Source organism: Peromyscus leucopus, chromosome 6, assembly GCF_004664715.2.
Source record: "Peromyscus leucopus breed LL Stock chromosome 6, UCI_PerLeu_2.1, whole genome shotgun sequence".
NCBI lineage: Eukaryota > Metazoa > Chordata > Mammalia > Rodentia > Cricetidae > Peromyscus > Peromyscus leucopus.
In genome coordinates, this window is record NC_051068.1 from 8,620,474 (window position 1) to 8,636,628 (window position 16,155).

Sequence of the window (16,155 nt, forward strand, 5' to 3'; positions counted from 1 at the left end):
TTGATATGTGGATGCACATATTATTATTGGCATTAAATTACTGTCCCTGGTTTGTGGCATCTGGGATAGTTTTGGGTTGTTTTGTTTGTTTTTATGACAAGTGTTTTCTTTAGGAGATTGGGAATGGTAGATGATCCTATTGATATTTCTTAAAGACCAGCAGTTCAGTTTTATTACTTAAATGAGCATTGATTTTCTTTTCTTTTCTCCTGTGTGTGGGTGTGTGTATGTGTATGTGTGCTTGAGTGTGTGTGTGAGTGAGTGTGTGTGTGTGTGTATGTGTATGTGTGCTTGAGTGTGTGTGCATGTGTGTAGAGGCTACAAGCCAATCTTAGGGGCTGTCCACCTTGGTCTTTTGAGACAGTCCCTCCCTGGAACCTGGAACTCACCTGTTGTGCTGGTGGTCAGCCAGCTCAGTGGTCTTGTCTCCTTCTTCAGCACCAGGATTGTGAGCGCAGGGCGGAGGAGTCGAGAAAGGACTCCTGTGTTTCCTGTCTGGGACTTTCCCTGGTTGTGGCCGAAAGGCTTCATCAGTAGCTGGCTTCACTGTTTCACACATTGCTTGCCACTGTCAAGGAAGAGCGGCCTACAGCAAATTTCCCTGTTTCTCCTTGACCTGCCTCCCACTGCATCTGGCAAACGCATCGATTCATGATGTTCTGTTGTTTCCCGGTTACACCATGTTGATGCAGATCTTCCACATTGGGATCCATCATTGAGGGTGACCCAAATCTACTCTCCTGGGCTATGGTCACCCATGATTGAGTGAAAATGAACTATCTCCTATTTCCTTGCGGGGGGAAAAGAAAGGAAAGGTTGTCAAATGTTCTTTCTGGTTCTAAAAGCACTCTCTTCCCTAATTGCTACCTGTAAGGCTTAAATGTCAGCTCCTGCTAGAAAGAATGTAATTTGGGGGTGTGGCCACCTCTGCTTCTATGCTTTTTAACTTTTCAATAGTCCATAACTTTTCAATATCCGTGTTGCTAACATTTAAATGAAATAATTATATATTTACATAAAGAAATCGTCCTGGATAGAAAATATATGTTAATTATGAAGCCTTTATTTTATTCCTTAAGCTTTGGAGAGGGTGTGAATAGAGTCAAGAGGGAGACAGTCTTTCCTGTTTCGTTGCTGTGACACAAAGTGAGCTGTAAGGCTCCACGGCGGCAGATGCTTTCCTCCCAGAGTCTCAGTGTCCTTTCTTGATGACCATGCTTGCTCTACCTGGGTTACTGTGCCTTTAAATAGGAGATTCGTGGTGTGTGTGTGTGTGTGTGTGTGTGTGTGTGTGTGTGTGTGTAAGAGACAGAGAGAGGGGGGGGAAGAGAAAGAGGGAGGGAGGGAGGCAGGGAGAGAGAGAGAGAGAGAGAGAGAGAGAGAGAGAGAGAGAGAGAGAGAGAGAGAGGTGTTTCCAGAGAATTCATGCCCCAACACATGGTGATCGAGTGGTCACACTTAGGCACTGAAATGCTTTTTAAGGTGTTGTAATGATCAAAACCCAAAGAAATCCCTGCCCTCCAGACACTTCTGTTAGAAAGCAAAAGATGTCTTATATAGGTAATAGATACATGTGATATATAATGCATGAGGTGACCCTAAGGCAAGGGGAAATGTTGGTAAGAATCTGGGGGAAGTTGAAATTTTCCTACAGTGTCCAGGGGAAGGATGTAACATGAATTGCTAAACAGTCTTATTAATTAAAAAAAAAAAAACCCATAGCCAGATTTTGGGGTTAAAACCTGAGAGATCAGAGGAATAGGAAAAGTCACGTCAACCTCACCTTACCAGCCCTCAGTCTCCAAAGAGAGCTACCTCCTGTATACCCATGCCTATATGCCTTTCTGTTCTGCAATCTCACTTCCTCTCTCCACCCCGCTACATCACTTCCTGTCTGTCTGTACAGACCTCCAGACCTTTATGGTTAGTGCTGGGATTAAAGGTGTGTGCCACCACACCTGGCTCTGTTCCCAGTGTGGCCTTGAACTCAGAGATCCAGGTGGATCTCTGCATCCCGAGTGCTGGGATTAAAGGTGTGTGTTACCACTGCCTGACTTCTATATTTACTATAGTAGCTGGCTTTTTCCTCTGATCCTCAGATAAGCTTTATTGGGGAACAGAGATACAATGTCACCACAGAAGATTCTTGGTGACACTGGTACCCAGGGCATAGGCCTCAAGGCAACACAGCAGGCACAGCAGAAGGAAGAGAAGTAATGGCTGTGACGTTTGATGAGGTGGAAGGGGGAACAGGTTTGCGGTATGGTGCAAGGACTTGGGGACACAGGACAGAGGCTAAAAGTAGTTCCCACAATGCACCACAGCCCCTGGGATTTCCCTTTCACTTACCCAGGCACCCTACCAACTGCCTCTATACATATTAATTTAATCTTTACAGCAAATGAGTAAACCAATTATTTTTTATCTGTTCTACAGATGAGCCTATAACCAAAAGTAACTCTAGCTCCCCTAAATCACGTAAGGACATCTTGTACCCCAATCCCTTCCTCTTAGGCACCATTCTGCTCTGTAAGACCTGCAAAGCTTTGACGACAGAGCTGTGATTGTCTCTTGCCCCATGTGAGAGGAAAAGATGGCTGGAGAGTTAGTCATGTGCTCTCCCCCACTTCCCACCATCCTTTGTCAGCGAACTTTAGGATGAAAATGTAGTCCAAAGCATTTCACTGGAGTCAGGGAAACCTCACCCTCTGGCAGAGGAAGCTACCTAGCAGGGGAGTCATATTGCTGCTATATTTAGCTGTCAGTCAATGCATTTATTAACCTGTCAGCTGTCTCCCCATTCAGGCCAGCCCAGAGCTTGGGCTTGCCTTACTTATTAAAAAGAACCCTTGCTGGTCCTCAGGTTGTCCTCATATTTCACTCATGTTCCTTACCCCAAGACTTCAGTCCAATCTACTCCCAGAATTGCTGTCGTGTAAGAGAGGACACGTCAATGAGGCGCTGTGTCCTTGTTCCCAGTGCCTAGCTTCCCAGGGATGGGTGTGATTGCTCTCCAGTTGCTGTGGCCTCTCACTTTGAAAGAGTCATCTTCCATTCATAGCATGAGCTTTAGTTTTCTAGTCTCCATTTGGCTCTCACCTCCTAATGCACAGAATGGCATGAAGGTCAATGCTTAGAAGGCACGTAGCTCATGTGGTCTGTGCTGACACCCGAGGGTCGAGGCACATTTCAGCCCTTGTAGAGGTTTGGGTCTTCTGTTACTGCCAGCCAAAGAATTGCAGAGCATAATCATTTTCTCTACACTCTGGAAGATGGACGCATGGTTGCTACTGTTCTTTGAATAATTCAGAGAAACTTCAGTTCTTTAGTTTGTAAATATCTAAATGGTGGTAAAGTATGGTCACTGTTGTGAAATAATACTGCATATCTTGCTGGGCGGTGGTGGCGCACACCTTTAATCCCAGCACTCGGGAGGCAGAAGCAGGCAGATCTTTGTGAGTTCGAGGCCAGCCTGGGCTACCATGTGAGTTCCAGGAAAGGCACAAAGCTACACAGAGAAACCCTGTCTTGAAAAACAAAACAAAACAAAACAAACAAAAAAACCTGCATATCTTACTTTTGCTAAAAAGAACTGAGTCTGCATTTTTTTTATGGGAGGAAACCCCATGCAGCAATTGCAAGGTCAATACTCTTGCTTTGAAGAACTCACATTAAGAGAAGGCAGACAAGCTTGGGGTTTTATCATGATTTATATTTTGATCAAACACTAAATGTATTCTTTTTGAAAAATTATTTTATTTTTAGTTAAGTGTATGTCTGTATGAGGGTATTCCCATTTAAGTACAGATGCCTTCAGAGGCTAGAAGGGAGGCGGACCTAGGATCCCCTGGAATTGGAATGGGTGCTGGGAGCTGAACCCAGATCCTCTGCAAGAGCGGTACACACTCTCAGCTGCTGCTCCATTTCTCCAGACTCATTTCTTCTTCAAAGAAAATATACTGTAATGTATTCTTACATCAAATTGCCAATTATTAAAATCCATAGACATTTGAAATGATGAAAAATATACATGCGCAAATTATGAAGATTTTTTTAATAACTCAGTATTTGGGAAAATTGAAAACAGGATAAAAATACCTTTAAAGGGTGAATGAGTTAGGGTTTTTATTGCTCCCGATTAAACACTGTGACCTGAAACAACCTGGGGAGGAAAAGTTTATTTCTCTTATACTTCTACATCACAGTCCTTCGTCACTGAAGGAAGTCAGGGCAAGAACTGAGGCAGAGGCCCTGGAGGAACGCTGCTTCCTGGCCAGCTCCTCATGGTTTGCCTTCTTACATAGCTGAGGACCACCTACCTAGGGATGGAGCCATATACAGTGAGCTGGGCCAGCCTTCAGTCATCAATCAAGAAAGTGCCCCCAAAACTTGCCCAAAGGCCAATCTAGTGGAGACATTTTCTCAATTGGCGTTCCTTCTTCCCAGATGTCTCTAGCTTGTCTCAAGTTGACATAAAACTAGCTAGCACAAAGGAACATATTTTTCCAAAATTAATATCCTTAACACAAATTGTCCCTTTGTGTCCAAGCACCACAAACCAAATTCTCTTTAGTCTTCATATTACATTATCATTAGCCATGTTTTAAAAAACTGGAATATGACATTCAATTAGGAGGCAAAGAAGATCTTTTAAGTATACAGTTACACACAAAAATCAGAAGAAATTGGTCCCAGAGGCCATAGCATTGGGAATTAGTATTACCTGTGTCCTAAAGACCAAAGATATTTGGGATTTGAGAAGTACTGGCTCCATTTAAAAAAATAGTGTCTTCTATTACATTGTTCTGTGTCTCTAACTTTGTGTCAGAACCATGGTGTTTTTGTTACTATAACTCTGTAGTAGAACTTGAAATCAGGAGCGATGGTAATATCAGCGTCATGCTTTTTGCTCAGGACTGCTTTGGGAATATAGGCTCTTTTGTTCTATATTAATTTAATTTTTTTCTATTTCTGCAGAGATTGTCATTGGAGTTTTGATGGGAGTGAGAAGGCTGAGAAAAGGGAGGGTGCAGGGAATATGTTCAACACACAATATATACTTGTACGAACATTGTAATAAAATTATCTGTGAGATGCTGCTGAACAAAGAAAGAACGCTGCCATCCTGCCTGTCCTCTCCCCTGTCCACCACCCATGAGGTCATCTGTGCCACTGCTGGGCTTGCACATACTTCGGTATTCACTGGGCTGCTACTGAATGTCAGACTCTAAAGACCAGATTCTTTCCTTGTCCCATTGACATTTAGGGCTCAGTAATTGTGTGTTGGACAATTTTACAATATGGAAGGCTTAACAGCATACCTGGCCCCTTCTCACTAGATGCCCATATTGACAGTCAGTCACAGCAATCAGAAGTCCAGACGTGGTCACATATCCCCAGGGGTGAAATTGCCTTGCTGAAACCACATTTTAAAATGCCTGAGGTTGAGTCTAATTCTTAGGTATTTATTAGGGTAAAACATATGCTATTTTAAAGTCCCTCCCTCTCCTCTCTAGATGGCTTGGATAGTATGTAAGTCCCTCCCTCCTCTCTAGATGACGTAGACAGTTTGTAAGTCCCTCCCCCTCCTCTCTAGATGACGTAGACAGTATGTAAGTCCCTTCCCCTCCTCTCTAGATGGCGTGGACAGTATGTAAGTCCCTCCCACCTCTCTAGATGACGTAGACAGTATGTAAGTCCCTCCCCCTCTAGATGGCGTGGACAGTATGTAAGTCCCTCCCCCTCCTCTCTAGATGGCATAGACAGTGTGTAAGTCCCTGCCCCCCTCTAGATGACGTAGACAGTATGTAAGTCCCTCCCCTCCTCTCTAGATGGCATAGACAGTATGTAAGTCCCTCCCCCTCCTCTCTAGATGACATAGACAGTATGTAAGTCCCTCCCCTCCTCTCTAGATGGCATGGACAGTATGTAAGTCCCCCCCAGATGATGTAGACAGTATGTAAGTCCCCCCCCTCTAGATGGTGTGGACAGTATGTAAGTCTCTCCCCCTCCTCTCTAGATGACGTAGACAGTATGTAAGTCCCCCCTCCTCTCTAGATGGCGTGGACAGTATGTAGGTCCCCCCTCCTCTCTAGATGGCGTGGACAGTATGTAAGTCCCCCCTCCTCTCTAGATGGTGTAGACAGTATGTAAGTCCCCCTTCCTCTCTAGATGGCCTAGACAGTGTGTAATGATGCACACGTTCTTACAGAGGAGGCATTTGAGTAAGAGCCCTCACGACAGTCCTTTTCCCTCTTGCCTAGGAATCATTATGATTCCAGTAAATTGCTCACTAAATTTCATCTGTCGCCCTTGGTCCTGCTCAGATTGAGCTAAAGCCTGTTGAAATTGATTTTTGTGTCAGCTGTACAGCAGAGATTCAGTAAGGACCAGAGAGCTTCCCTTTCATTACTGTCTATTTTTTTCCTTCTGAATTACTTTAGATTTGGTGGGCCCTAATTATATTCCAGAGATTTCCTGGCTGACATTTCCTTTGTTTTAATGAAAACTTGTGGAGGTTTGAGGACATTGTGGGAGAAGGTTTATGCAGCAGCAGCCGTAAGAGTGTCAAGTGGGTTCCCATTTGTGCTCCTGGGTCGGGAACACTGCGGGCCTTTGCGGTCTGACAGTGCTGGGTGCACAGGGCTGCTCTTGCTGCCGCTGCCGCTGCTGCTGCTGCTGCCGCAGGTGACTGAGACACACTGGGGGTGGACAGCTTCTTCCCAAAGCTCAGCGCTGTCCTCCCTAGCCCCTCTCCTATGCCTCGTGGTCACAACCAACCCCCCTCCCCCACACAAGGCTGTAAGCCTCTGACTGTAGGGGCCAGTGTGGGGTGGAAATGGCAAACCTGTGCAGGGCCAGGGAAGAAGACATCATGAGGGTCCTCAGTGAAGCCAGTGAGACGATGAACTGTGGCCTCCAGGGCTCGCTCCTTCAGTTTGTTAGTTAACACTGAGAAGGAAAAACAAAACCCAAACCTTTGCAGCAATCCTCGCACGCCTCACTGCCTTGGCCCATGTGGTTGTCCCCTCCAAGGCAGGTCCTTCCCTTGACAGCTCTCTGCTGTGGAGAGTGCCACCTCCAGCTTCTCCCAGGTGAAGCCCATGGTGGGTCACTGATATTTTGACTCATAGTGACGGAGGCAAAATACACAGTTCACTAAGCCTAGAAACGTTGCATTTCTTAGCATGATTTGGAACCTATCTTTTGCAAGAAGCTGTCCTCGGCTGGAGTAGAAGATTCCATGGACAAGGAGGAGCTTCTGTTCTGGGGTGTAGCGGCTGGGCTACCTTTAGGGCCAGAAGCATTTGGGCTCTAGGGACTCAGGAGAGAATGGTGACCCTGTGTGTGTCTCTCAGGCAGCTCATGTGTGTCCCTGTGCAGCTCATGTGTGTCTCACAGGCAGCTTTTGTGCAGCTCATGTGTGTCTCACAGGCAGCTCATGTGTGTCTCACAGGCAGCTCATGTGTGTCTCACAGGCAGCTCATGTGTGTCTCACAGGCTGCGCACTATAGACATTGCCTCTCTGCTGTTGACAGGTAACACCAAGAATTCTCTATCTCAGGGAGTTTCTAGCTCTCTGTAATCACCGTAGCCTGTTACCTTGAGAACAACTTCTCAGACACTAATTTCACCAGGTGTCTACAGAATGTTCCATCAGACACAGCAGAAACCCAAACCAACCACTGGAAGCCAGCAGCGGGGTCTGAACTTTTAAGTTTCTTTTTGAATTTTGAGATTAGAATTATATAATTTCCCCCTTCCCTTTCCTCCCTCCAAACCCTCTCATATATCCCTCCCTCCTTGCTCGCTTTCAAATTCATGGCCTCTTTTCTCATTAGTTGTTACACACATATGTGTACATACATATGTGCCCTTAAACAGAACCTGCTCGGTCTGTCTAATGCTACACGGATGGATGCCTGTTTCCAGAGCTGACTACTTGCTACTGGAGAACCAGTTGCTGTACTCTTCTCTAGGGAGACTTTGTCTCCCATTCCCAGCATTCCTTAGTTGCTGTACTTCTCTGTGTAGGGCTGATGTCTCATGGGCTTTCTCCCATTCAGTATTGTTGTGAACGTTTAGGTTTTCAAAATTAATATTTAACTGGTAGATATTTTAATATGAATTTTTCATTTTTAAATAACAACTTTTACATGCATTGGACAGCTTCTGTTTTCTGTGAGTTACCATGAGGTCTTTCTTTTCCATATTCCACAAAATTCCTCTTGGACAGAACTCGAGGTCCCCAATGCCATTTCTGTCCCCCTGGTGCCACTTCTTTTTTCTTTATTTATTATGTACACAGAAGAGGGCACCAGATCTCATTACAGATGGTTGTGAGCCACCGTGTGGGTGCAGGGAATTGAACTCAGGACCTCTGGAAGAGCAGTCGGTGCTCTTAACCTCTGAGCCATCTCTCCAGCCTCCCAGGTGCCACTTTTGATTTAGAATAAAAAAGACGATTGTGTGGTGGCGGGGCGGGGAGGGAGGGAGCCGGAGTTGTCCAGAGCATTGTCTGCCCTTATCTTTTGAACTCCACCTCGAGGGGCTGAGTTCTCCCAGAGGGAGCAGAGGAGGTTACAGATGGGGGGCGCCATTTCATGGATTGAATTAGACAGAGGCCAGGAAAGCACTTGATTCTTTGCTCGTTTGGGGGATGGGCAGGAGGTGACTGGGAGTGTGTTCTTGGCTTGAGGCCAGGGCACAGAGATGGGTTATGCTACCCTCCGTTCTCCTTACCCCTCAGCTTGTCTGCATTGTGGCTCCTGTCACTTCAGCTGGGCACACCATTCCTGAGCACAGACATTAGGCTCCCTGCCACAGAAACTGCATACATTAACCATTGTCTGCAAAAAAAATTGTGACGGATTCGCCTCCCTTGAAGCATCCATTTTGATTTATAAACTGAGCCATGCTGGCAGCCACAAAAACTGAGATGTCCTAGTTTCCAACAAAGAGAAGGGAGGTAGTATCTTGTTTCCCACCAGGAGTCTATAAGAAAGCCTAGGCTCTCAGTGCGCCCAGCCCTGAATAGTCTTAAACCCTGGAGAAGCTGGGCAGAGGATTGGTGGTGTGTGGTACTGAGGGAGAGGGCAGTCTCATAGTGGCAATTCTGGGCCAGGGCTTTGTTGACTGTCCCACAGGCTGGGAACCCTCAGGAGCCAGGTCATAGTTCTGCAGATTTGCCAAGCAGAGCTTTTCAAGTCACCAGTGAGTGTCTCATGACAAGCGAAGAAACAGTGGTTGTCTTTGACCTGGAGAAACCCTAATAGTAGATGCTGTGCCAAGAATGTTCTGTGAGCATTTGTGATTTTAAGGTTCTTTGGAACCATTCCATAGAATTCTCTTGCATAACTCCCCTGCCTCAAGGCATGTTTCCACTCCAGGATTTCTTTATTTTTATTTCTGTGTGGATAGGTGTTTGAGGCTATGTACAGTGGGCATACAGTGGCCCTGAAAGCCAGAAGAGAGCATCAGGTCGCCTGGAACTGGAATTATAGATGGTTGTGAGCCATCATGTGGGTGCTGGGAATTGATCCGAGTCCTCTGGAAGAGCATCCAGTGCTCTTAACCACTGGACCATCTCCCGCCCTCTAACAGCATGTTTCCATCGAAGGACAGTAGTATTCCTGAGGAGAAGGCCCTGACATCTTGAGGATGAGACTGACAGGTATCCTAACTGGGAGCGGGGGCTGGGGCGTGCCCTTGTCCTCCTTGTGATGTGCAGAGGTGGAGCTGAATAGATATTTCTACTTCCCCAAGATCTGCAGAGGGTTCCTGCGGTCTCTCTGGAGAGCTGAAAAGAGCTTCACTTAAATTCAGTTTACCTTCTCTTCAAGCAAAGCAATCACATTCACTGCCTGGAGCCTCTCCCAGTTATCCGGTCCCATACAGTGTGCGGCTAGACAGAAACACAGGGCACCCAAGGAGACTGGTGTGGAATGTGAACGGTCCCGAGAATGGAAACACAATCGTCACATCGCGCACCTTCATCTAATGTGCTAGTTATCGGATATTGCCTGAGTCCCTTCCCAATGACACCTGCAGAGGCTTGGAGGGAGTCTGTGCCTAGTTGACTCTCAGGTCCTTTATCTCTAGCCTTCTGCATGTCTCTGGGCTCTCTGTCCATCCCTCACGATCTAACACTTCCACCCTGGTCCAAATTGTCGTCATTTTCAATTGTCTCCAGACAGGAGCTTGACTCTGGGTGGGGTACCCCTTCTGCTAAGGGGTTTTGGAGTGTGTGTGATGGAGTTGAGAGCTTTCTGGGGCTTCCGTTTGTGGTGCAGACTCTAGGTCAGCTGTTCTCAACCTGTAGGTCACAAGCCCTTTGGGGGTCAAATGACCCTTTCACAGGGGTCACATATCAGAAGCCTTGCATATCACATATTTACATTAGGATTCATAACAATAGAAACATGCATTTATGAAGTAGCAATGAAATAATTTTATGGTTGGGGTCACCACAACATGAGGAACTATATTAAAGGGTCACAGCATTAGGAAGGCTGAGAACCACTGCTCTAGATGGCATACTGTGGCACTAGTGACTGATGGACAGACAGACAGATGGACAGATGTAGATAAATTTAACCAGAATTGATCTATGAGACAACACTTGCCATACTACGTGTTCTACACTCTTATCTCTTCTCTTTTTTGGTGGTTAGTATGGACCTAGGGCCTTGTGCATCCTGGGAAAGTGTTCTACCACTGAGCAACACTCTCAGCCCTTCTGTTTGTTTGATTTGATTTGTTTTCATTATTCTGAAAATGCATATTTGAAAAAGAAAAGAAGATCACAGCACTGGCTGGGACCAGCAGGGGTTAGCATAGAATGCTGTGGAAATACAAAGGCGGCACATTCATTTGCTACTAGGGAATTGAAGATGCTCTCCTTCATAGAGGGGAATTGTCTTGAAGGCAATTCAGAAGAGAAGGAGCCACTCTGCTGTGTGAAGCCTTGGATGGGAGGGTGAGATGCGCTGAGATTGGCTGATCTGGCATGTGTGCCTCATTGGGGAAAAATGTATTTTGGTGACCTAGAAATGAAAGCCCTCTCTTCCAGGCTAGCCTCAGGCTAGCAGCTCCACAGCTGGCTTGCTGGTCTTCAGAAAATAGCACCACAGAGGTGATGCTTCAGCAGCCGTTTCTGAGGAAACGGCTGTTTTCTCCTGCATTCATTTTCAGGAGGAGACAAAGGAAAGCCTAAGCATGCTTGAGTGGGTCGCATTTTGTCTTGGTATTGAATTATTTTATAGGGAACAAGAATCAGTGTAGTTCTTTACATCAAAGTGACGCAGGAGAAAGGGAAGAGTGGATTTGTGACTGTCTGGTGGGCCCACAGGCCTCAGCGCCTGTGATTTCCAAACACCTGCGCGTGCGTGCGTGCGTGCGTGCGTGCGTGCGTGCGTGCGAGTGTGTGTGTGTAAGGCCAAGGTCAATGCTACATTTCTCCCACCATAGCTCTCCCTATCTTTTGATACAGGGTCTTTCCCTGAACCTGGAGTTCATTGATTCAGTTGTCTGACTGGTCAACAACTCCAGGCACCCACTTGTCTTTGCTGTCCTCTAAACCAGTGCCAGGGTTAGAGATGTGCGCTGCTGGGCCTGGTGTCCTCTGTGGGTGCCTGGGTCCAGTGCGCTGCTGGGCCTGGTGTCCTTTGTGGGTGCCTGGGTCCAGTGCGCTGGGGTTCCTGGTGTCCTCTGTGGGTGCCTGGGTCCAGTGTGCTGCTGGGCCTGGTGTCCTCTGTGGGTGCCTGGGTCCAGTGCGCTGCTGGGCCTGGTGTCCTTTGTGGGTGCCTGGGTCCAGTGCGCTAGGGTGCCTGGTATTCTTTGTGGGTGCCTGGGTCCAGTGCGCTGCTGGGCCTGGTATCCTTTGTGGGTGCCTGGGTCCAGTGCGCTGGGGTGCCTGGTATCCTTTGTGCAGGTGACAGATCTTGTGTTCATGCTGCAGGCTCCTAGCTCTCCCAGAAGTCCTTCTTCATCGTTCTTGACAGACTTTTCCTACACCTTTTTTCTTTAGCACTAAGATTTTGGTTGGTTTTTTTTTTCTTCTAGATTTTAGTCTGTTTACTAACTTTTGTTACTGTTAAATATCTCAGTAGAAAACAAAACACTTCATGCTTTTATTCAGAAATGATGCAGTAGTTGCAATCCGACATCTCTATTTTTTGTGAAGAATTTTATTTAACTCTTGCCTCCATTTAGAAGACTGTTTTCATTTCATAGAAATCTAATTTTCAATTTTTTATTGAACTTACAAATTAGATTCAAATTCAAAGGATGTCTATATTTTTATTTTTAATTACTCTTAAGAGTAGAAATAAATTAAAATATTGATAGGAGTGTGGAAATTTCACTTAACTATTCCCTGTGGAAGTAAAGTCTGCCTTTGTTATCCTGACTCCAAATTTTTTAGACCATTAAAACAACAAAAAGAAACATATTTGAAGCAGAGATGAACAGATCAATGTTGAACTCATGTGAAACATGATTTTTTAAAAAACATCATGTAATCCAAACATACAGCACTTGTGATATAGAGGCAGGAAGATCGTGAATTCAAGGTATGCTTGGCTCTATAATGAATTCAAGTTCAGTCTGAGCTACCCAAGATGGTCTCAAAAGGAACACAAGAGGCCGGAAAGATGGCTTCAGGAGTAAGGCTCTGCCTGCACACAACAGGACCTGAGTTTAAATCAGCACACTGTAAACCTAGTGCTCCCATAGTGAGATGGAAATGGACACAGGAGCAGGAGAACCCTGCAAGTCCATAGACCCACTAGCCTGGCACACAAAGAAACAAGGAAAGAAGAGATGTTGTCTCAAACAAGGCAGAGAAGGTGAGGACCAACATCTGAGACTGTTCACACACACATATACATACATATGTGTACATACATATATATACACACATATACATACACTCATACACACATACATACATACACACACTCATGCATACCATATATATGCATATATATGCAATATTTAAGAAAACAAAAATCATTTTCAAATTTCAACAGTACAGATTTGTAACCCAGGTCCTGAGTGGCAGAAATGAGATAGAGAACACTATATCCTAATATATGGGTCTCATTAGCTGTGAGATTTGGGCCTCATCCCTAAAAGAATAGGATTGTTTGGATGCATTATGGGGCTGTTCTTATTAATTTACTCTTGTTTTTATGATGTGGCTTCTTTGAAAACTGTCTCCATCCTAACTGTGCCTGAGGTTTTTAATGATCCTGAAGTCAGCTGACTGCCCACCATTCCTCAAAGGTCTGCCTTAATCTGGATGGTAACCAGCTTTGACATCCTCCAGTGATGTGAAAGGCAGCTCATGCTGAGCAGGGTCCTCCCTGGTCCTTTGTGGTCCTTCCTGACCATCAGAGTTTGACAGCTGGGCAGCCTCCCTGTTCCAGCGTGAGGATCCTCTGCCTAGGCCTGAGCCAAGGCTGATCATTGTTCTGTTTGCAGAATCTCACTTAAGCCCAGCCTGCCTTCATAAGGAGGCATCAGCCACGTGAGAGCTCCATCAAAAGCCAAACTTTCAGCTTGAAAGTGAAATTCAAAGTGAGTGTAGAGCTGTTGTTTTATTTTCTACATTCATAGAGAACTCTAAATGAATGAAGCCACAAAAAATCATATACCCTTAATTTTTAAAATAGCAGTTATTTTATTGATTTCAAACCAAGAATTTGCCAGTGCCTTCTGTGTGAAATTTAACAGGGCTGATTTTCTCCTCTGTTCTCTGGCCTTAGGCCAGCACCACACTGTCGAGTAGCTCTATTCTGTCCCAGCTGCTGCTCTTTAATTAGACATTGGGGTACCCTTGTAACAAATTATTCACTCAAAGAAGATTCAGTGCGCTGGGGTGCCTGGTATCCTTTGTGGGTGCCTGGGTCCAGTGCGCTGGGGTGCCTTGTGGGTAGTGTCTCAGATTCTATGTTGGGAGAAGTACCACATAGACCTCCATGGGGAGAAAGGAACTCAGAATGTGTCTAGACTTGGATAGCCAAGGTCCTGAGCAGAGGAGATCCCATGAAGGTCTGATTCCAGGGGTGATGCTGCAATGATGCCAGAGAGGAAAGAAAGGAAAAAGAGACAGAAGGGAGAATGTTGATACAGTGGGCACCAAGCAATGATGGAAACAGAATGTGTTCCTTGATAGTGGAGAGGTGAGGTTTGATTGAGAGGGAGAAAAGTGACACTTTAATTAAATTTAGAAAAAAACTAGACATAGTACAGGATCAAGAAGGCAAAGACCTAGAAGAGAGACCATCCCAGGGGCTAAAAACAATAGTGTTTAGAGAACTTCAAACAGTTGGACCACAAAGTCAGAGCCAGTGGGCCTCTATCAAGCTGATTTTCACAAAGGAGGCCAGCCCTTGGAGAGTGCTATTAGCTACTTGCAAGGACTGCCTTTGCCCAGCCCAAGGGGACCAATTCAGAGAATTCCAACAGAGTTGAGCTGGATGATATCAAATTGACTCCTGGGTTTGTCTACAGGTGCCCTTTGTCTTTCAGTTTTTAGAGGAGAAACATTGTTCTAGATGTGGTTGACAGTCTTTCCAGCTAGCTGTGGTCTCTCCCTGAAGACAGTAGTGCAGTATCACAGTATTCCTCAGCCTCCAGGACTCTGACAGCTATCTGGGACACATCAAGAGAGTGCTGTGGCTGCTGCATCTTCCTGTGACCTTGACTGTTCCAACTCAGAAATTACGAGTCCCCAGCCATGAGTGCTGAGTCCCAGTAACACTGTCCCCTCCGTCACTGTGGAAGTAAACTTCCAGATGCTCCTGGGGATGAAGAGTTGAAAGTGGTCCCTGTCCCCCTTTCCCATCACCACGTGTTGGCTCCACACATTTACCAGTGCCCAGCTGACAATGGCCGTTATAGCCAGTTGATTTGTTGATACTGTTTTTTTAGTCATGAGGATTGACCCTAAAACCTTGTGTATGCTGGGCTTGTCTCTACCACTAAGCCATATTCCTAGCCCAACATGCAGAATGTTTTAAGAACTGAAAGTAAGTCTCTTCAGTTTCTATTTACTGAGATTTCGTCATCCCCTCCATCCAGACTGGTCTGTACTTGGGTGTGAATCTGCCACTCACACAAGCCTGGTCTAGTGCTTTTGATAGAAAGAAAATCGGATTGTCCAACATTCCCATTTTATTTACTTGACGACCCCCTGTGAAAATGAGTAAAAACGATGACATAACAGGGAATGTTTTTAAAAAACAAATACTAACTAGAATTAGGTCTTTAAAACATTTCTATTGTCTATCTATGTTTTTGTCTGTCTGGTTTCTGCATACTGCAATATTGATCTAGCCATTGATCTTTATGTGATTGGAATGGAAAACTAACATTGTTCATCACAACTAAATCTTGTTTTGTTTTGTTTTTTCTTACAGGGTCGTCATGTCAAAACAGGACAGCTTGCAGCCATCAAGGTTATGGATGTCACAGGGGTAAGGCATTTTTATCACATCATCTCATTAGCTATATAGTTGTAACAAAGAAGTGAGTGACACACACAAAAAAAAAAAACATTTGCCAGAAAAGTGATCTTCCTAAATATTCCAGATCCTTTCCCGTTTGTGATTCTTGTGAAGAAATATGAATCTCCACAGCCAACTGAGCGGGCCACGAATAAATCACTGCAGTTAAATTCAATACTACACACTGCCTTAGGCTGTTAGACTGGATAATGTGTGCCAGTAATTTACATAAACATAACCACGGACATTTGCATTTGAAGGCAAAGCAAGGATTCCAAAGTATTAAAATTATAACCCTGAAATGACAAAGAAGAGATGGACCTTAACTGTTTCCCTAAAGGGCTGGCCAACGCGGAAGTAGAGGAGATCTTGGATAGTTATAAAATCTTCATACTACACTTAATATGAACATTTTCTAAAATAAAATATTTGTGACCAAATTATCACCCACAAATTCCTATTTATTAAAGAACAACTCTAAACCAAACTTCTGCATGGATGATCAAACAATCTAATATTCCTTTAGACTTTACATTAAATATAATCAAATGCTTTCAGTATTTTTCCTTGGTCTAATTTAAAATATTTTAATGACTTTTCAAGATTGTAGAACGGAAATCAGATTTTAAAGGACTCATAGGAC

General features: G+C 44.9%; 1 protein-coding gene across 1 annotated transcript in view; it reads left to right on the forward strand.

The window, feature by feature from the left end:
* Tnik (TRAF2 and NCK interacting kinase) overlaps nt 1-16,155 on the forward strand; it is a 413,176-nt gene that overhangs the window by 230,342 nt on the left and 166,679 nt on the right. Inside the window, 1 exon segment of the mRNA XM_028875813.2 lies at nt 15,426-15,482. Coding sequence (XP_028731646.1) covers nt 15,426-15,482 — 57 coding nt within the window.